At 42.9% G+C, this 20870-nt stretch overlaps 1 protein-coding gene across 4 annotated transcripts in view; it reads right to left on the bottom strand.

Moving 5' to 3' along the window:
• Window positions 1-19143, bottom strand: part of MUSK (muscle associated receptor tyrosine kinase) — a 53910-nt gene extending 34767 nt beyond the window's left edge. For 3 of the 4 annotated variants that reach the window (XM_075136370.1, XM_075136371.1, XM_075136373.1), the window contains exons 1-5: window positions 19065-19143; window positions 14702-14828; window positions 11314-11465; window positions 9767-9894; window positions 9107-9248 (exon numbers count right to left, since the gene is read on the bottom strand). In XM_075136370.1, the coding sequence (XP_074992471.1) occupies window positions 9107-9248; window positions 9767-9894; window positions 11314-11465; window positions 14702-14828; window positions 19065-19143 (628 nt within the window). Of the gene's footprint in view, window positions 1-1497; window positions 1524-9102; window positions 9249-9766; window positions 9895-11313; window positions 11466-14701; window positions 14829-19064 lie in introns of all 4 variants that reach the window. The other variant, XM_075136372.1, reaches the window with a different exon arrangement.
• Between the last annotated feature and the right edge of the window lie 1727 nt (window positions 19144-20870).

Here is a 20870-nt window from a genome sequence, read left to right as displayed (position 1 = left end):
CTTTTCATGTCAGTACTGGTCTTATGTATGTGTTTGGTTTCTTTGAAGGAAAGACCCTTTTAAACCTCCCCATGCACTGGCTTTTCTACGGTACAGAGACAGACCGTGTGCCATTTAACTCTGCCATTACCCGCTACTGCATGTGAAACTGGAAAAGAAGTTCCCAGCCTCCTGAGTCAAAGAGCAACTCTTGCTCATTCCAGTCGTAATCACGACCCACCAGAACCGCTGCCAAGGCTGCCAGTTTGCCTGCGCATACTGAAATCTCCACAGCTGCACACAAGTCTCCCTCTCTCCCACTCTCAGGAATGGAGCAGGCAATTATGGGAATCACTGGGATACCCAAAACTGAGATAAGCCCTGCAGCATCCTGACATCTGGACTCTACCCATGGGTAACAGCAGTGCCATAAATTTAATTACATGCCATGTGAAAAGGCTTCCTTTCATCTATTTTAAAGTGCTGCTAGCAGTAGCTGCTAGGATGTTTCTCATTTTGGGGTGATAGCAAGTAGCCTGTTCCCTGCTCACATTATCCACCATGCATGCTTGGTTTTCAACGCTGAAAACTCTGCTAGTCGCTCCTAACACAGAGATCCATCTTCGTTCCCTATTCTCAACTCCTAGTTCGAGATATCCTTTTTGTGAGGGCCTGCCTGGGGCTGCATTCAATTTCAGAGAAATGAGGGGACCATTCCTATACAAAGCAGCACAACAGCAGACACTTTGTGTTCCACTGTATAGGCACACACAGCCTAGAAATATTATGTGACACTAGAACTGGCGGGAGTGCTAGAAGCAAAATCTAGAGTTGTACAGTTTGGAAGAGTCAGTTACAGTGGAAAACAAGAGCAGGGCTTTACTTTCACCAAGGCTACTTGAATGAGAAACATGGAAGGAGGTCCTTGAAAGACAGAACCGTCAGCCTGAGAAAAATGGTATCGGTCCACAGACACTTACCAAACTTGGACTTTTAAATCAATTCTATAAAATTTCCAGGTTGCCTTCAAAACCCTCCTTTCTGTATCTTCAGCCACAGCTCTATCTTGGTTTCTCAGTGTGAAAAGCCAGTCACTTCAGGATAGTTGTCCACGGCCAGTTTGCTCTGGCCCCCTTTATCTGACAGCTATGGATATTCTCTATCCTCGACTCTCTTTGTTGTTGTCCAGGAAACACATGCTTCCTAGCTACAAGCCAGAGGGATTTTGTCCGCAATATCTATTTTTTTTTTAAAACCACAATTCATGCAATGATGTGAGAAATTCATATATTTTTTAAGTGCCCTTCCAAACTCTTTTTTAGGGGAAATTTTTTTTGCAAAAGCAAATAGCAGGCTCAAATGCCCATTAAAGAAGAATTGCTTGTCAGAAACCTCATGCTCTCAGGAGGCCTGCTTTGCAGCTCCTCAGTGCAGGAGGCCACCCTGCGAGAAATTACTCGAAGGCAGTGTGCACCTCATGCCTCAGGAATAAACTGAATAGCTCACGCTTGTTTGTGCATTTGGTGAAGGTCTGGGGCTGTTTTCTTTCCCCTGCGGCTTGCCCTGTTACCCTGTAATTAGGGCTTTAGTCGTATCTGCAGCATCTGAGAACCTCGCGATGACTATGGTGAATGCAGTAGGTAGGAGGAGATTTAATGAGGTATTCTGGGCTTTCAGTTATGCCCATGCCACCCCTCAGAGGCCAGTCAATTACTTTGGTGTAATTACAGGCAAGCTCAGTACTATTTTCTTTCCCTGCAATGCTCCCTCCCCCCAAACCCTTTGCAATTTTTAACAGCATACTTCAGTATTCACCATTTACTGCCATAGGACACTGCCTGCCGGTACGTACACCAGCATCACCGTGGACAGGGAAAGCAATCCTTTCCCAGGATTTCTGCCTCTGCTCACAGCAGAGCCAAACACTCTACCTCATAGTCGGTATCAGAATTTCCCTGAGGAAATTTCGCCCAGCACCTAAATGCAAAACTGCAAACTTCTTTGTCAGTCTGTTATTTGGCAATCCATCTCACTCAAAACATACTGCCTCAGAAGATGGCACAGATAAAAATTCAGATTTCACATTGATAGCTGATCCATGGGCAAGGCGGCAAGAGTCAGGGTAACAGTGCTGACTGGCTGCTTTGGTGGTCTTTTAGTACCTCCCCTTCCTATTTCGTCTACACCAAGTACAGAAGTGTTGACACAAAACTGTAGAAAACTTTCTGGATGGCACATCTGGAGTCAGTTTTCATTTGAAATAGGGCCCATCTCTGGAATGTGGTCCATCCAAATTGATAGATTAGCTGGACTAAATATATACTTTCATTCTTGTTACTAGAGCTATGGTGTGGCTTTCTTGTCTTTTGATTTATCTGTGATGCAGATTTGTCTTAAGACTACATAAGAAGTCCACAAAACAGCTGAAGGAAGTTAGTGCCTTACACTTTGTGGGCATTGTTAACTAAATAGCCAGGACACTTTTCTATTGTCATCTAGTCTGCTGTCCCCTCACTGCCTCCAAGAATTAGACAAAATTGTTTCAAAAAAAAAAAAAAATCACAAAATCTATACTGAATCTACCCACGTCCTGGCAGATCCTTCGCTCTGAAGGGATGATTCTCCAAGGAAGACCTTCCTATTTTTAAGGATAAGGCGGTTCTCACAAGTGGCTTATAGGGGAACATTTTTGTGGCCTGTGGCAGGGTATTATTTTAGTAGCTAGCAATAAGCAATAAACTGTGGGCAGGAAAAGACTTCTATCTGCCAGGGTTGGAATGCAAAAACAAACAACGTTTAAGTCAGGGGAGCGTGAGGAGCATTGCTTCTACCCTTGTTTTGTTTTGTTTACTTCGCGTGCTGTCACATAGTAGCACAGGAGGAAGTGGAGCAGGAATACTTTGACAGAGGGATGAATGAAACTGCCTGGATAAAGGATCAGCAGCCCGCAACCAATGCCCCCATTCAGCCCATTGGAAACTGCAGAGAAGATATAATCCAAAAATATTATTAAATCCGTGGACAATCTAGTTAGTTTCTTGATGAGCACACTGGATCTTCCAGCATTTGTCCTAGCTAATTTGTCTGTTAGTTTGTTTCCTGACAGATTTATGATTGCTAATTTCTAGACATGCCTTTGTACAGCGATGACTTCAAAACTAAACCTTATTGCACAGAATACTCCAAAACTCCTGAATTCCACAACTCTCTGGTGCCACAGGCTGGAGATCGATCTCAACTTCATGTAACCCACGAGATGGAGGTGCATCTAATTCAGTACACAACCAACAGGACCGTCTGTGTACTCTTTCCTTTTACATTACAGTCCATGTATTTATGGCCTTTTTTCCTTATTCAACATTAAAAATGCATCACTGGGCAAACTGGGAACATCAGAGGTTTCGCTAGCTGTGTGCAACACCTCGAAAGGCACAACAGGAAGGTTCTTCATCTTCAGGGGAAAAAAACCCTTTTTTTCAGGAATTCTGCACACAAAGTTCCAGCATGCAAGACTAAAAAGCACAGTAGGCAATTCAGACTCTCTTCCTACAGCAGAGGATGTCCATGCACGTGCTTCTTTGGAATGGAAGGGTACATCTCAGAAGATTATTCTACCCTCAGTTGTGTTAGTGCCTAATCCACCACAATCCTTTGTACATTTTAATGGCAATAACTCCATTCATTTCCAGAAAATGCTCTTTCCATAGTTGAAGTTATAAATTAGGCTGATAAAGAAACATATGGTTTATAGCTTTATGCCTCATCTATAAACAGCTGTTACTTCTAAACTGTAAGCAATTCACAGTCAACTTTTCAATTTCTTTTGTGACTTTTTTATTTTGAAGAATGAAGAATATATAGGACAGGAGCCCATTCTACCAATTCATAAAGTGGTACTTTCCTTCCCCTAAGGAGAGAAGGAAACATTTTCCAAAACAGAGCAAAAAACTCTGCCAGAACGCAGAGCCCAGGTCAGGCGATCAAGCCTGTAAGTCATCGCAAAATGTATTGTTTTACTGCTGTTTTGCAATAGACGCTTCTTATTTGATTCAGGAATTGTATATACTTTGAGTATTGATTATAAGCACCATATCTGAAAAAGATAGCAAGAGATTAAAGCAAAACCATCCAGTGGAATTTATTTCACACATTAAAAAAAAAACCTACCAGACAGCTTCTCTCTGTGTCTGAATGACAAGCACGCTTATAACAGGAATATGCCCATGCCTCTTACCAGGCAAGAGCTTGTGGCTTTAAATTTATTCTTTCAATGTCATACAATTTATACATAATGGGTATGGAGAATATAATTGTTACACATGTCAAGCCATAGGGACTGCAGAGGGTGTACAGTTTTAGGCAGCAGGCCCAGAAGCTGAACCTTATAAGCCCTTGCATTGCTTTTTCTGAACTGGTCCTATTAATGGACTGGATCAATGTCACTGCAAATAGCAATGAAAACCGAAATTCCTCCTGTTCTACAGCCTATCTTACATAAAGAGCTGTCCAACGCATGAAGGAAAAAACAGAATGTCTCAATAATGCTGCCTATCATGCAAACCCTACAGATTTCAAATGCTCAGACAAGGGCCAAGAAATGCATTATTGGCACAGCCTAAAAGTCTCTATCTTGCCCTCAATTTTCACTGACATCAATGGGAATTTCTGCACTTGAGGACAACTCTCAACATTACTGAAGGCAATAGTTGGTCTCCTATTTATTTCCAAAGGAGTGATCTTCAGGTAAAACTGGAACATCTTAGCCATCTCAGCTAACGTCTTGTCAATAAACTTTAGCCTTCAGACGTCTGTGTGAACTACAGATCACGTAAGCATGCAAATGTTTCTATTCTACCATAGTCCCGAATCCTGGATTCATCCAGGAACCTGTCAGCCACAGATTCACTTTGGGCATCAGTGCAACAGTCAACAAGAAATTTGCATAAATCTTTTGGCAAGGTACTTCTTTACTGACTATATAAATGCTCTTCTCTTCTAGGGTTAGCAGAAGTTTTCATTATCAAAACTGATAGTGTAGCAATTAAACAGCTAGTTAGCAAAATGCTTAAGATGATAAAAAATGAATACAAAACTTCAGGTCAGAAATGTTGCCCCCAGGAAATCAAAAACACATTTCTTGGCAAACAGCTAAGATTATAATATTGTTCCTTTATCTCAATGCACATGTTACCTCCTGTAGCCATCTCTGGATGTTCATGAGCAACAGGAAGTCATCCTCACACACTAATTTTAACAGAACCAGCAAAGTGATCATTACCCGTTTTTTTTGCTTTGCAGAGTGGTATGGAGAAGGCTTGTTTCTGCCTATTGCACTTCTGCCTCACACCAGTACTTCTACTAGTCCTTTTTTCCATAAGTTGCATGGGCTGTAACTAATTTGACAAAGGAACCAAATGGGGAAAAGCCGACTCAGTACACCCATGCAGCTTCCGCACAGTTGGAAACCAGCACGCTGGTGGAGGACCACTTCATAGTGACCCCAGCACATGTTGGAAAGAATCAGCCCTGCTCCTCCAAGGTGTCCCCTCAGAGCTAAACCAGAGGCATGTGTCATTTTATTGCTACGGGACACACCAGGATCATAAAAATAGTGTGCAATCCTCCTTCAGCAGGAGGGCTATCTACCTTGCACGGTTGCTCACTTGGCTTCCTTGGCTAATACTTGCCTCTTGTGTCCCTTCTCTGTCCCTCACCTCCTGTGCCCGCTCCCTGGTGTCAAATCAAGGGGGTGCCCCATGCTCTGTTTCTCCTTCTTAGACACTCCAGGCAGTCTTTCAGTGAAGGCAGTGCTGTCTGTGGGTTCAGCACAGATCCCGACGAAGATCCCGGCTCTTCCCACAGACCCAGCAGTGAGGTCCGTTATGATCATGTTTCCACCCCTAATGGATTATGCCTTTTAAGGAGCAAATCTCCTTAAAGTGGGTTTGCCCCAAACTTGGGGAAAAACACAGTCCAAAAGGACAAGGTTTTTTCAACCCTTTTAATTAAAATGCTGACACAGTTCTGGACACTAAAGCTTATTAACTGATTTGAGTCCACTGAACTCCGGTACCTGAAATGTGCCCCGGGAGAGGAAGCAGGCTGCGCTGGCTAGAGACCATGCAGGGGGCAGCACCCAGAGGATCCTTATCTCCTTCCCCCCATTCAGTGACGAAAAGCAGGAACAACTGAAAAAATCAGTTCCACTAAGGTCTCCACTGCTGTCTTTTTCCTGACAAGAAATGCACCTGAATATTCATCTAAAATCATTGCTCCAATTATTTTGACTTTGCTTTAAAAATAGTAAAGCTTTAAAATATTAAAGCTGTGCTTTAAAAGTAACAAATAGAGCCCAGTATTATAAATGTTGAGGAAAGCCTACAAGGAACAGAGAAAAAATATTTGGAAAATCAAAATAGCTGCATTTTTCAAACTGTTTTACCCTGAACCACTGAAACCAGACAGGAAGTAGGACTGTAAGACACCTCAGTGATGTAAACACTTGGGCCAAGATTATCATCAGTTTAAATTAGTGGATCTAGCATAGATAATTTTACGTATTTGAGACTTGCTGTAGTTTCTGGGCTGAGCTTCAAGCATTTGCCTCACCTTACATGTATTAAGGAGCCTGACTTCATGCAGGAGGCAGACGGTCAATCTTTCAAGAAGTTAGACAACTCCGGACTTTGAACAATGCCTGAAATTAACTGCAGGACTAATGCTGAACCTGTTAAAATGGAAGCTCACAACAGAAAATTAGAAACCTCTTTCAGAAATCAAGACCCGCCTGATCTAGATTTAGCTAGGCATAAATATTTGCACTGCTCTTTGAATGGGCGTTTGCTTTGGGATTGAATATTCATAGTTAACCAGCCATGCTTAGTCATTTTATTTTAATATTAAGCCACACTATGCAGGGTGGTAACTCCAGTGAATGGTAGCACCAAGATTTAAGAAAAAATATTGTAGTGTTATTACAAAGAAGCAACAAACAGCATATTTTCATAAGTTTTCTGAACATAGCAAATGCTCAAAGGAGACTGACTGAAGTGTGATTTTCCTGCATCGAGTAATTTTAGATTATTATTTATTTGGCGTTATTTTAAAATGCTGATACTAAGGGTAGGAGAGGTAGGAGGGGAGGAATACTAAAAATAATGATAAAAGAGGTGCGTGAAGGGGATGCATGTGTGTGTGCATACCTGCGTGCATACACAGGTATGTGCATATGTGTATGTATGCTAAATATCCATGAGAATAATCTAAAATACTGAGAGAGGAGGGGATCTGTATACACAGCAAGCTGCAGTCAAGATTATTACCTTTGGGTTTTGGAAGCCAAAAAAGTAAAACAAATATGCATCAGTCTAGTTTGGGTGGCAGCCTGAAATGAAGTATATTATATGGGTGCCCTACCAGAGAAACCAAGGCGAGCCTGGAGAACAGCATTGCTTTGTTCACCCAACACATGAATGGAACATGAGAGGATAGTTTGTGTGGGAGCACTGAGCTCTCATTGATTAATTAAGAACTAATCTTCCTCATTTTAAAAAGAGCACGCACAGGCTCTCCTTTGCAAGTAGGATATTTGTGGATTATTCTGCCATTCCTTCAATTAAGAAGGCAGCTGCATAATTCTGGAGAAAGGGACAAAACAAGATATCAACCTTAGCAGCCTGGATTTTGGTGTGGTTCCAGCCCGCTTTTAGATTCCCTAATTCTCTAACTGGTAGATCTGAAGCAATAAAATCCCAGTGCCTGAGGCTCTTCAGCATGGAGTGGGGGTTTATATGCATGGCACCAAGTTTTTGCCATCCACAGTTAATTCTTGACAAGCCTTTGGCCACTGTCTCAATGATGGGACCAAACCAAAACCCAGGACCCAAGCTGTTCACAGCCAGATCCAAGTGTCTTCAGTGCGCCCCATTGCTTTTAGCTCAGGAGAAGTACAGCTCTGAATCTAGATTAGGAATAGCTGCCTTCCTGTTTTAAAGCTATTTAAGGAATTTCTAACATACTTGAAGTCTGTACGTGTAAATATTAAAAAAAAAAAAAAACAAACTGAAAAATAAATGCATTTTTTAGGGAAACAGCAGACCTACAATAATTTGTAGTTGGATCTAATACACCTGATTTTGCTCCCAGAAGAAAGTCAATGGTCATCTTAGAAATGGGATTGCACCCTAAGTAACTTCTGATAGTCCCAGGCCAAGCATAACCTGCAACAATCTTTTGAAGCTTACTAGGCAAATGGAGACCTTTCTCCACTTTCTACAGTATAGTCATTCTGAATAAGAAATAAAAATTATTTCGTCTGCTGAGTCAGTTATCCCTCCTCCCATGCCACAAAATCTTGCTTAACCCAACTTCTCTTATAGGATTCAGGAACACTGAATGCTTCATTGCCTACATTTGGGTTCCCCTGCAGTTCACTGGTCTCAGCACGCTGAAACTGGTGATGATTTATACCACAAAGCAAACACTTTCTGTAAATAAAAGATGGACACTGAGCACATAAAGACCAGAAACTGAAAAATCAATCCAATATTTGGTTTAGCTGACAGAAAATGTTCAAGTCTTCAAAGAGAAAAGCTCTGTTTACCTGAAGAATCAACCAATTCAGATGGAAAATCAGAGGAAAAGGAGAAGGACATACACATAATGCTGCAAAATGCTTCAGTCTGCAGCTGCAGCTCTCTCTGATCAGGCTCTTTGCAGTGAGTTTCCAGGGCCATCAGTTTTCTACATGACCATCTCCACAAGCCATAGTGTATGTATCCCACCACGGGTCTGGTGGGACTTGGAAACCACCAGTCAGAAGGAAAAACATAGTTGGGAGTCCTTACTTAGACAAATATCCCACCAGAACCACAGCAGCGTGGACAAGGACCCGCCACAGATTGTCTCTTTCACCATCACCCAGCAACAGGAGCAGGCGTGGACAAACTTTTTCTGTTTCTCACTCTGCTTTCCTTTCCTTTCCTTTCCTTTCCTTATTCTGGTTTTTGGGTCACCCCTTAGGATGTTTTTGTCAACGTCAATATGATACTTCAGGTTAATTCAAGTTAACCAGCTATGCACGAGGAGCTGGCACATGGAGCTGGAGCCCAGTGCAAGGGTGACTCACCTTCCACTACCACCATTGCGGGTTTCGAATAGGCTGTGCCCAGGCTGTTCTTGGCTACACATCGATATTGTCCTGCATCTTCTCTCTGAACGTTGTGGATCCTTAAATTCCCCGAATCAAGGACAGCAATGCGAGCGTTCTCCTACCGGAGGAAGGAGGGATCAAGGTGAGGGGTCTACGTGCGGGCTGCACACAAGCAGCACCAAATATCCGCTTGCAAAGATTGGGCTTACACGCATGAAAATTATTTGTGTTGTCCTACAACTGAAGGATTTGGGGCCAGCTCTTCCTACCCAGCATTGTCATGACACACTCACCCATCCCTCTTTTTGCAGATCGGTGAATTACAGCTTCAAAAGAGCCCTGAATCTTAGCTAAGCAGCTCAGTAGCTCTTATTTATGAGAACACTCACAAGTGCCTTCAGCAGCATTTGGCCACGCTTAGTAGTAATAAATATATATAATATAAAATACAGATACACAGAGAATGTTTGGTTTATAGGCAGAATTATTACAGATGCAGATATTTATGAGATGAGCCCTGGATTTTCCAAACGCTTCCTAGCAACTAGAATTTACAAATGCTGTAATTGATACCAATATTTTAACACATACCTTTAGTGAGTAGTTAGCATTACTTAATTTTCATTCTCTACTCACCTTTACAACTGTTTCTCCTTTGATCCATGAAACAGAAGGTTTTGGATTCCCCATTGTAGTGCATGGAAGAACAGCCTTTAACCCTTCTATTATTTCCACATTTATAGGTGGTCGGGTTATTTTGGGTCCTATAATTTTAAAAGTCAAAAATTAAAGTTGAACCGAAGCTAAAAGATACTAGAACAGGACAAGTTCAGAAATTACAATAAAATCTCTGCTTCTTTTTCTGTACATTTCTGGAAGATAGAGCGGTCTTAGTAGGTCATGAGCTGCCTTGGAAAGAAAAAACTTTCTTAAACACAGCATTCGGAGTTTCAGTTTACGGATGCAAAAGCAGCTAACTTGCATGCGTTATTTGTTTTTTAGGAGTGGAGTTTGACAGTCATTTGAATTAGGGCCTGGGCTAAAATCCAAATCCAGATAAGAATATTTCCAATATTGAAGAATGTTTGCATTCCAGGTTTTGACATTCTTCACGGCATAAACAGTGTCTTGTGTGAAAGCTCAGATCTGGAGTGAATTGGTTTGGAAACTGTTTTAACTCAGGCTTGTCTCTAGCTCAACAAGAGGGGCATGTAAACTCAATTAATGTCCCTAATTGAAGGATTTATAACTATGTTAGTAAAAAGGAGAAAGGATCCTTAAAGAAAAAAACAAACTCCCTTAAAGTTAATATGGGACAAATTTAAATTCATTTAAGCCAAAGAAAAACATGGCTTAGCTTACTTTGAATAAAAGAGTAAGATCATCTTACTTGGCAGTAAAAAAGATCTTCATCTCAGTGTTTTGGGAGATCTAAAGTTTTGCCTCCCTTGAACCAGCAGAAAAACGACCTTCAGAGAACATCACCTCCTGGCCCCCACCTGCAGGGGACTGGGGTGTTGGAGAGCCCCAGAATAACCAGACCTGGAGGTCTGCTCATTAGCACAAACAAATCCTTTCTTACAAACAGATGCTTTAGCCAGGATATATCTTAGCTGCCCTTTTAAGTGTTTGTGTAAATAACTGCAGCCATGTGACTTCAGCTTCACCAAGCTCAGCATGCATATAGCCCTTTGCAAGAACTAGTCCTCTGTCTTCCACGTGGGATGGTGAGATTTACACAGTGGTGCTCCAGACCTTTCAAGACTGCTATTAAGATCATTTGAACAGCATTTACTTCCTTTTGCCATCCTCAGGCATAAATCTGATTAGTGAAATCTTATGTTTAAAATTCACAAGGGTTTTATGCAGTATTGCTACGGAGGTCTAATCTATCCAATTGTGCTGCTTTTACAAAGTCTTGTACAAAGGGCATTCTTCAAAGCATCGGTTTTTATCCTCTGCTATGCAAACAGTTCCTCTGATCCTAGCACAAGTGTGTGTTATTCAAAGTGAATAATCACAACTGCTTTTAGTTAAGGTATGATCCAATATGCCATGTCTCAGCCCCACAGGAACATGGGTCTGCCCTGAACACAGACCACTGGGGGCCACACCTGGGGTTCTGCTCAGGCTCTCAATTACACGCTTACATGGTGTCAGGAAGAAATAACGTTCCCACTTACGCATTTTCACTTGGAGAGCCCCACAGCTCTGCGCGGCCGCTCCAACCCCATTATCCGCCGTGCAGCAGTACACCCCATCATCACTGTCCTCCACGCTCAAAATGGTCAGGAGCTGCCCGTTCCTCTGTATGCTGTACCGGGTGTCGAACAGCCTGCAGGGCACAGCACAGATTGTCAGGGGCGGGAAGACAGCCAGGGACAGAGAGGGGGCATTGCGTTTGTATCTGCAGACCGCTGATGGCACTACAAATGGCAATATGTTTTACTTTTTATTTTGAACCTGCAAAGAGAAGGGAAGGTGCTGAAAATATTGATTTGGGCCTTAAGATTTGGTTTGGTCCTCACTAGACCATGCAGTTCCCGACTGCCACCAGCATGGTAGTAATTCTTCCTCCAGTCAGGTATTGGTAAAGTAAGTAGGTATCACATTTGGGTTTCTGTCTGGCCAAGGACAGGCATGAGCACAAGTAATCTTATCCAGCTGGGTCCTGTTTTAGGTATAATGACTCAGAGCAAGGGAAGGACTGCCTATACAGGAACTGGAACTGGCTGAAGTTTTTTAAAGAAACCTTCTTCAGATTTATTAAAAAAATTGTTTTTTCACTAAGCAGATAATGTTATGGAAAGATTTTTTACTGTTGTGTAAAAAAGACTCAAACCAAAAACCAAGTATTTTTGTGTCTGCATCCGGGAGTGGTTTTGTCTGTTTTTTGGAAAAAAAAAACAAACCAACAAACAAGCAAAGAAATGTTCTGAAGAAAAGAAGTCATCTAAAGATCAGAGGATGCAAGGATAGCTATAATTTAATGACAGCAGGCTTTAAATTGGAGACTTCAGAGAAGTCAAGACAAGCCCTGAAGTTGGAGCAACAAGGGTATGGGATATTGTAACAAAGTCAGTGGAGCAAAGACCAATTCTATACGTGAGCATGGGGGGTGGGTGTGGGGGTGTGTGTACCTGTGTGAGAACAAGGTAGAGACAGAAAGAAAGGTCATGAAAAAGCAGAGACCTGATCTCTGATTTTCATTGCAAAGCTGGAAAAGTATAGTAAAACTTCAGTGGAACAAGATTTGCATAACAGCTCATAAATTCCTCCATGTTTGATTTTCACACCTTCATTGATGCTTTTTGGAAGCACTTTCATGAAATTGGCCTTTCATTCTGATGAACAAAAAGGGATCTGACGCGAGGATTGTCTCCCAAGCTATCACAAATACCTGACGCCTAAGATTGTCCTGTTTTGTCCTTTACCGTTAAAAATCATAGAGCAGTCACCGAGTAGTCTGAGTGTGCCGTTTATGGTGTTACAGGCACATATTTTCTTTCAACAGTCTTTTGCTTTTCAGTCTTGTATCTCCCTCCTCTTTTTCACCCTGGGAAGAAGGAGTACATGAACTCATTCATCATGTAAAAGAGGTGCAGGGTCAATCCCCTTCTTTCCCTGAGGAAGGCTCACCCCAGGCAGTCCTGTCCTGGGAGATGGGGCAGGTAACCACTTCACTCGGCACAGGGCACCTGCCAGTGTACTTGCACAAGTTTTGACACCGAAAGGAATGGTGCTTCCAGAAGGCTAGTGCTGACAAGAACCTCTCTCCTGGCACTATTCCCATTGAAGCTGAATTTTTACATACTGTTTTGTTTTAAAGGCTAGCTTAGCCGCCTATTCAGGGTGCTGGAACCTTGGCAAGAGAAGAAAATTTTGTAAATAAAATAGCTGATATTTATTGCTTGCAATAACTAGCCCCTTTGAAGTTTGATACATACACACAGAGGCACATAATTTTTTTTCTTTTTCCCCCCAGAAAAAAAAGTCCAATGATCTGATCCTTTTCCATTGTGCAAATACTTTCATCCATGTTCTTGGAAAGTAACAGAAATATTTTCAGCTTATCTATTTCCCTAGTCTTTGGCCTGAGCTTTTGTATCCAGCAGCACTGACTATTAATGCCAACACAGCTTTGGGAAAGTGAAATAGTTGCTGCTATTAATGTTGCTCCAGAAGCCCTGGTAAAGGAACAAAGCACCTGAGCTCTCCGGCCTCACCAGCAGAGCTTTTTTAGATCAGTATTTCCCTTTTTGATCAATGTTGTGAAAAAGGCACTGTGTCTCAGAGAGAGTGGGATGGCTTTTAGAAAGGTGTGTTGGGCTTCTGGAAGTAGGGATTGGGGTGAGAAACAATCTGGTTTTCATATGATCTTTGAACACAGAAAGAGTGAAATTTTAAAGACCATGGGGAGAGAAAGGTATGTAATCTCCGTGGTCCTGCATGAATGGCTTCCTCTCCCAGCTTTGATTTTCAGGCATGGTGTCACTGATGGGGAATGAATTAGGAGAAAGGTGACCTGATTTGGAAATAACGTCTGTGGAAATTCAGACCTCCATCCTGCAACAAGGCCAGGGTCAGAGGGTTAGGACTGGGGTTTTGCTGAGGTTCTGTTGCAGGCAATGAAAAAAAGATTTCTGAAAGCCAGCATGCATATGTGTAGTGTTCTGCTTTTCTCCTATTCTAAAATGATCTTCCTAGCAGTAAGACCTCCTTCTGCTGCTGACTTATTTGGAGTCTCCCTAGCCTTCAAGGGGTGTTTGAGTGCTTGACACCGATAGCAGGACTGTGCTTCAGGTGACCATCTGCCTACATGGACATCTCTTGTGGAGAACAGGCTTTAACTGTGTTACACAGAGACTGTTCTGTAATTTTCCCTCACAGAGGGAGTCACTAACAACGGTCTAGAATGAGAAACTGATGTGAAGCCATGTGGCAGACGTAATGTGATTTCAGAGTTGGAAGATCAGGTACAGTATACTTTGCAAGAGCCAGTTTATAGCAATACTGCTAAAGCAATGGTAGCAACTTCCATAACCTGTTTCCAAGGCTGCCTTCTTTGGCGGCACCTTGATACCTGGTGGTTAATTTCTGACAGTGCGTGACAACGAGAAGCCAGTTTCCTACGGTCAGATCCAGAACTAGAAACAAACAAGAATGGCTTGATACGACCCCTTCCATGCAAAGTTTCCAAGCACATTGCAGACACTCGGGCAACAAGTTTGGCAATGCTCCTTTTAAATATTATACAGCATCCTCTTCCTTCGTAAATGCATAAACTGAGGAACAGAGCAGATTGCATTGTCTGAAGCTGAAGAGCAAACTCCTTGCATTACTTGCAGCAGAAACTAACTGTCTCCAAGCTCAAGTGTGTGAATCTGCAAAAGCACCCCCCAGGTGCTCCTATCACTCCCTAAGGAACACAGATTCCTATGTAATTACAGCCACTCACCCTCTTCCCTGCCACAGACCCATTTTGATGTTTCCAGATATGTCCTTTATCATGAAGGAAAGCACTGACAGTTTTGGCAGGAGATGCTGGAGAGGGCTGGGGCTGCTCCCTACCTGATGGGAATGCTATTGCGCGTCCACGTAATCTCCGGCTCAGGGTACGACTCCACTACACAGACAAACTTGGCGACGTCCTCTACCAGTGCATCCACAGTTTCCAGAGGAGTGCTGATCAAGGGAGCTGTACAAAGGAAGAGGAAATGAGAAAATCTCCCAGTGTCTCCCAGAGAGAGGCACAAAGCCTGCCAGACCCCTTTGGCAGAGGCAGCTGTGTCCCTGCAGGGTCACTCCATGGCTTTTTCCCCAGCGCAGAGGTGCTTTGCACACCCCCCATGCATTCGCTGTAACACAGGTCCCCCCGCATTTGTACCTGCAGCCTTCTGTTGTTTGCTGCAGGCACTGCATTTTCCCTTGTGCTCTCTCTATAGGGTGCAAAACACAGTGACCCAAGCACGGGGCAGCTCCAATAAGCCCAGTGTGTCCCTTGTTTCTAACCCTCCTCTCCCTCAAGGTGCACAGCACTGGGTGGCATACTGCGAGGACACAGGTGAGGCTGTCCCCCTGCTACGGGAGTGGCATTGCATGGCCTGGAAGTGCAAGGAACAGCACACAAATTGAAACCAAGCTGACCGGCCCCTGGAGTGGGCACAGTGCCTCCTTATTAACGAATAATGCATGAGATTTGGGGTTCTTTGTCATTAATACAGGATTTGTTCCACTCAACTATTTCTCTTTTTTTAAAAAAACCTGTTATATAGCACTATATTTTTCAGCCAGGCTCGTAAAGGCCCTTCAGGTCTTCCAGATTTGTGGCATGACTAGCACACGTTCTCTTTTTCTCACCTTTTCTAACCAAGTAGCACCAGGGTTATAAGTCTAATAGCTGTCTCTGATGCTTATTATCACAGACCTGTCATCATACATTATTTGAAAGTATCATTAGAAACATTTTCCATCACCCTGGTAAAAGACTTGAAGCACAGCTGGAAGGGATCAAAGGATACAGCTAGCAAATCGCTTTCCCTACACATGATGTGCGTTGCAGCCATTGCCTCCAAAGATGCTTGAATGACTTTTAATCCATGGCAGTGAGGGACACACTTCCAGTACTTGTTGGACTGGATTTCATTGACAGCTATGCTGAGATGAACTAGTTTCATACCATGTTCCTGAAACACCACCTTAAAAATGTACAGCAGATGCAGGAATCTTCCTGTTCCTCGCTGACTGAAGCAGTATCTGGCACACTGAGTGTCTTTTCACAGGACAATCCTGCCCGCACAGTATCTGCTCACCCTCCTCAGTACAATAAGATTTAAATTCAGGCAAAAAATAAACTACATCAATTTTATCCCTCCCTCCTAAAAAAAAAAGGCAAAATACAAGACACTCCAATTTAAGTGACTGAGAATAACAGAAAGCCTTTACCTTAATGCTTTTTCAATTTACACAGGAGTAAAAATTAGAATGTCATTGGAGTTCAGCTGGAGTTAAGCTAGAGGAAGAAAGGATCAGCTTCCACTATCAGGTTTATGTAGAAGTCCTAACGCTTTTGAAATGTCATTAGAATGAATCTGCCTCAATAATATTTCTAGATTTCAGATTGCATAATTGGTAATGACTATATTTATATAAAAAAATCTTAAAACTATAGCTAAGGTAGCACTAAAGATTATATTAACTAAACTTTAATTAAAACACATCTGTGTCAGATTCGTTGTTTAAGATCACTGCTTCAAATTGTATCAGGCTTCAATTTATTGGGTTATTTTGGGTCACACTAGATAGAAGTAATCATCCGTCTCCCACCCCAGATGCATCCCATGCCAGTGAAACCAAATGGAAAATTTTCAAAAAGCCTAAATTTCCCTGCTACTGAAGGTTGTCTTAGAATAACCTCCACCGATGGCTATCCTGTGTACTTCAAAGGGGACGTTGCTATTTCGTGACAGAGTTTATTGGGTTTTGATGGCATTAAGCCTGGCTGAAATGGAGTTTTACAATCTAATTTTATATAGTATGTTTTTATTGCTGTTCTCCGCATGCCTTGATCTCTGGAAGGATGCTTTTTTAACCCTGAGAAATGTAAATTTTTACAGTAACCAAAATTCAAAGCAACCAGTTTTATAACTGTGTTGTCATGATAAACATGGCCATTCTCATGAAGAATAAGGTTAGATTTGTATCAAGAATCAGTATGCGTAATAACAGTATTTTATTCTTTGGACAAACAAGGGTTGTCAGTTTTATAAGTAAATAAATTCACTAGCAACAGTTAAGTACTTTCATGTTTTCTCTTTAATTCAACGTACAACAGAACTATCCTTAGCAATATTGCCTACATGGGCTCTGATCTGGCATCTCCTGAAAGCCATCACGCATCTCTTAGGGCAGAATCAAGCCCCATACTCATAGAAAATACTGTCCAAATCGGCAGCACTTTACCTATGGCAAAAGCAGAAAGGGAACTTTTTTTTTTACACCAAATTCTACATCCTCAAACAGCAACCGTGATAACAACAGCAATGTGTCATTTTCTCGTATGCTGTTTTTTACCTTTCCGATATTAAAACCGAGTGCTGGGCCGGCAGGGAGGTGAAGGCCGTGCTCCTGTAGCTGGGGTGAGGGGGCACAAGGCCGGAGGACGCGTGGTGTGTCCGCAGGGGACAGCGAGCGGTGGAGCACGCCGCCATTTTGTTGTGAGGCGGCGAGAGAGCCCCAAAATGGCTGAGATGGTGCCTGCTTCTAAAGGCCGTCCAAAAAGCTCAGGTGTTGGTATCAGTCCGTGTTTTCTCAGGAAAGCAATCAAAACTTATGATGCCTTCGTTACCAGATTTTAACGTGAAAATAAAATCCAAACAATGTACGGACATATCTATCAGCGTATAGAAATGGTCCCAGACCTTTCCATGCACAGCCATTGGGGGTCTCTGACATTTTTTAGGTAGCCCTGTGGCTTTAAACAACATTGAAAATCAATTAACTTATATATCTGTAAAGCCACACAGGTGCCATTTTTCTGGACATCAGCTGTAGTTTCCCGAGATAGCAAAATGGCCCAAGGCCGGTCACGGGGCCCATGAGAAAGCCAAATCCCCTTCTATCCCCAGCCCACCAGAAGCTGCTGGATTGCTTGGCTTTGGTTTTGGATTCACACTTTCGAAACAAGACAAGCCAGGCAAACAAAACGAAACAAAGCAAAGCAGAAAACAGAGCCAGCCTCCTCTGCAGCACTGCAGACGCTTGGAGATACTGCAGTTCCTCTGGTCAAAAACTGCTCAGTCGTGTTTCCAGCTAATGCTGCAAAACCTCTAAAGGTCACCGCTGGGCTGTAGTCACGTTTCAGCCTCTCTAAGGGAAGGAGGCAATTCAGCCACCTGTGACGTTTTAGGAAAGGATGTGTATCTCTTCATTGCACTGTGCCACCAGAAAAAATCAATCCCCTTCCTCTTTGTTTTTCTTGGCTCTCCAATTGGGTCTTACCACAGCTTTCAAAAAGACCAGGGTTCACCAACTTGCTTTAGTGCCTTAGGAAACAATTAACATTTTTGTTTCAAAAGTTTTTTATAAGGAAGAGACCTTTTCTTTTACTATTTTGAGGCCAACCTGACTAACAATTTTAAGAGCACAGCCCTGCAAGAGCAGCGATGTTGGCCTAACAGGTAGATACTGACATCCTCCTGGAGATTTTTTTGTTGTTTTCCTGAAGCTGCAAAGTTTCTGGTATGCTTTGAATGGCTCCTGACAGTCACCATGCAGCAAAACCTTTTGTCCACAGGTCCACCAGACTGCATGTCCAGAAGACCACTGTTGCACTTTGTACCTCAAAGACTTTTCTAAACAGATTTTTTTCAGTTCTTGTGTTGGCTAAAAGTATGTGTGCATGTGTCCGTGTGCATGTATGCACACAAGAGAGGAAGAAGGTATAATAACTTTTATGTTATATGCAATACAAACCATGCATATTTGTATTTATACACATACGTTCTGTAAAGACACTATAGCTATTTACTTCTTCTTTGAGCTTTATATATTTATTAGCATACACAGGCATGCAGAACACCACAAATCTCGGGCTCTGCAGCAACGGGTGCTAGCAGCCATTAAAACTTATAAGCTTCCTTTGACATGAGAAATGTCCATCCCACCCAGGCTGAACCCAAAGGTCTCCCCTGCCCATTACATATGTCCTCTTCCTAGACAAAGAACCTTCAATCCCAGACACAAATATGAGATTATTTTCACTGCTATCCTGCTAAAACCAGTGAAGTGACCACCGAAAGCAGCACATTTTTGTCCTTTTTGGGAATGCTACTGCACCACCCACCCCACCGTTACCAGAGACGCCTTCCCCTTTGCAAAACCTCCTTCAGCAAGAGGCAGAAGCAGAGCAGGGCAAAAGCCCCTCCAACCAAACCTTTCGGGAGTGTCTCGGCGAAGCTGAGGGCTGCCAGGGTGAGGACATGCACCAGGGGCACCTTCAGCAGGTCATTCATGTTTGATCCAGAAGGCATCTGGCTCCTTCAGACGAGGCGTGCGGAGCTCCCAGCCGGCTGCATTTCGGACAGTGGTGCGCGAGCAGAGCTTCTCCGCTAATGACGGAGCGGGGTCTGCGGGATCTAAGTATAATCAGGAATTCTCCCACCCGGCGGTGGTGATGGACATGGCCAGCTGGTGCGTATCCACTTCGGTCAGCGTGAAAGCGTGGGGCTCGTGAAACAAGAGAAAGCAAATCCCTTCTGAATTCCTTCTAAGCAAACAGAGAGGAGTACAATGGGCAAATGCATTTCCAGGGCAGTACCCCACCCCAGCGCTGCAAAGTCACCAGGCCTTTATTTCAGCACCGTGTAAATGCAGTAGTGGAAAAATGCTTGCCACTGGATTTTCCTTCAGCTTAGTCCTCCTCTTTTTCATTTTTCCTCCTCTCTCTCTCGCACGCGCTCCCTCTGTCTTACTATAACCTTTCATAATTGGCTGCAATATGCCACCTGTTGCCCTGCTGATAGCACTTCTTTTCTTAACAGATGTATTTGCTGAAGCAGGAGAGGTTGGCATTGGGGGCTGAAAGTACTCTTCTTTGCCAAGGAGGTTGTCAGTGTTTGAGAACCACTGCAGCACATCGAAAAAACAGAGCCTTGTCCTGGAAACAGACCCCCAAAAAAATTAATATCCACAGCAGGAGAGACATTTATATCCTGGCAGAAAAGGAGCATTTCATTTCAACAGCAGCAGCAGCTCAGGGGATTTGGGCATGGGTAGAAGCATTGCTGTAGGGAAATATGACTGTTGGGTACTGACATTATTAATCCCTCAGAAATATCTTATTATCCACCAGGTCTCTGCCTGAAGTGAAAGACTGAAAAACAGAACTTATTTTCTAGGAAGCTTTAGAAGAGCATCAGTCTTGAGGTGGTCTCCTGACTAACTCCATCTTGCCCCATCCTAGCACAGCGGTCTACATGACATCATCATTTTCAAAACTGTCAAGTCATTTGTACTCCCTGTTTTTCCAGTGTAAATATTTATATGAAGAGCATTTGCAATCAGTCTTACCACTGTGGAAAGGCTGATGTAGGGGCAAGATCTGCATGAGCAGAAGAGAAAAAGATGAATAATCAGGCTGGGGAGAATCTAATTGATGATGATGCCCTGGGAACATGACTCCGGATACTTTTCATCATGTTATCAGCAGAGCGGATGTGAGCTTTGCACTAAAAGGCATGGTTTGAGGAAAGGGAATGTGCAGTCATAACATATCACAGTAAAAGGTACTTTGAGATCTCTGGAATTTCCTTTATTTGCTGAACCTCTCAGCTTCAGCCACTTCTTAGCAGTCATTTCTGCAATGAACGTACATAGTTCGGCAGTGCTTCCTCTGAGGAGCAAATGGAGTAAAGCTGGCCAGAGCTATGCGTGTGTGAATGCCAATGGTTTGGCATGGCGTGATAATGGCAATGTTTCTTTGGGGACACACAATGGCTGATTAGGAGCAAAGATCCCTAGACAAGTGCTCCTCTGAAGATGAAAAAAGGCAGAAGCACTTGCTGAACATGTGTTAAAGATCTTCCAGGAATTCTGGAGCTAGCAACAACAACAAAGCAAAACAACAGGACAACAATGAAACAACAATAATCCTACCAGGGAACAGAGAAATCCTGACTTATGGCTGAACTTACAAATACTTCTTTTGTTTTGTTTATCCAATTAATCTGGGCTCCATAGA

Source organism: Calonectris borealis, chromosome Z (genome assembly GCF_964195595.1).
Source record: "Calonectris borealis chromosome Z, bCalBor7.hap1.2, whole genome shotgun sequence".
Taxonomy (NCBI): Eukaryota; Metazoa; Chordata; class Aves; order Procellariiformes; family Procellariidae; genus Calonectris; species Calonectris borealis.
The sequence above is the reverse complement of the archived record's forward strand: the minus strand, read 5'-3'. Positions and strand labels throughout refer to the sequence as shown.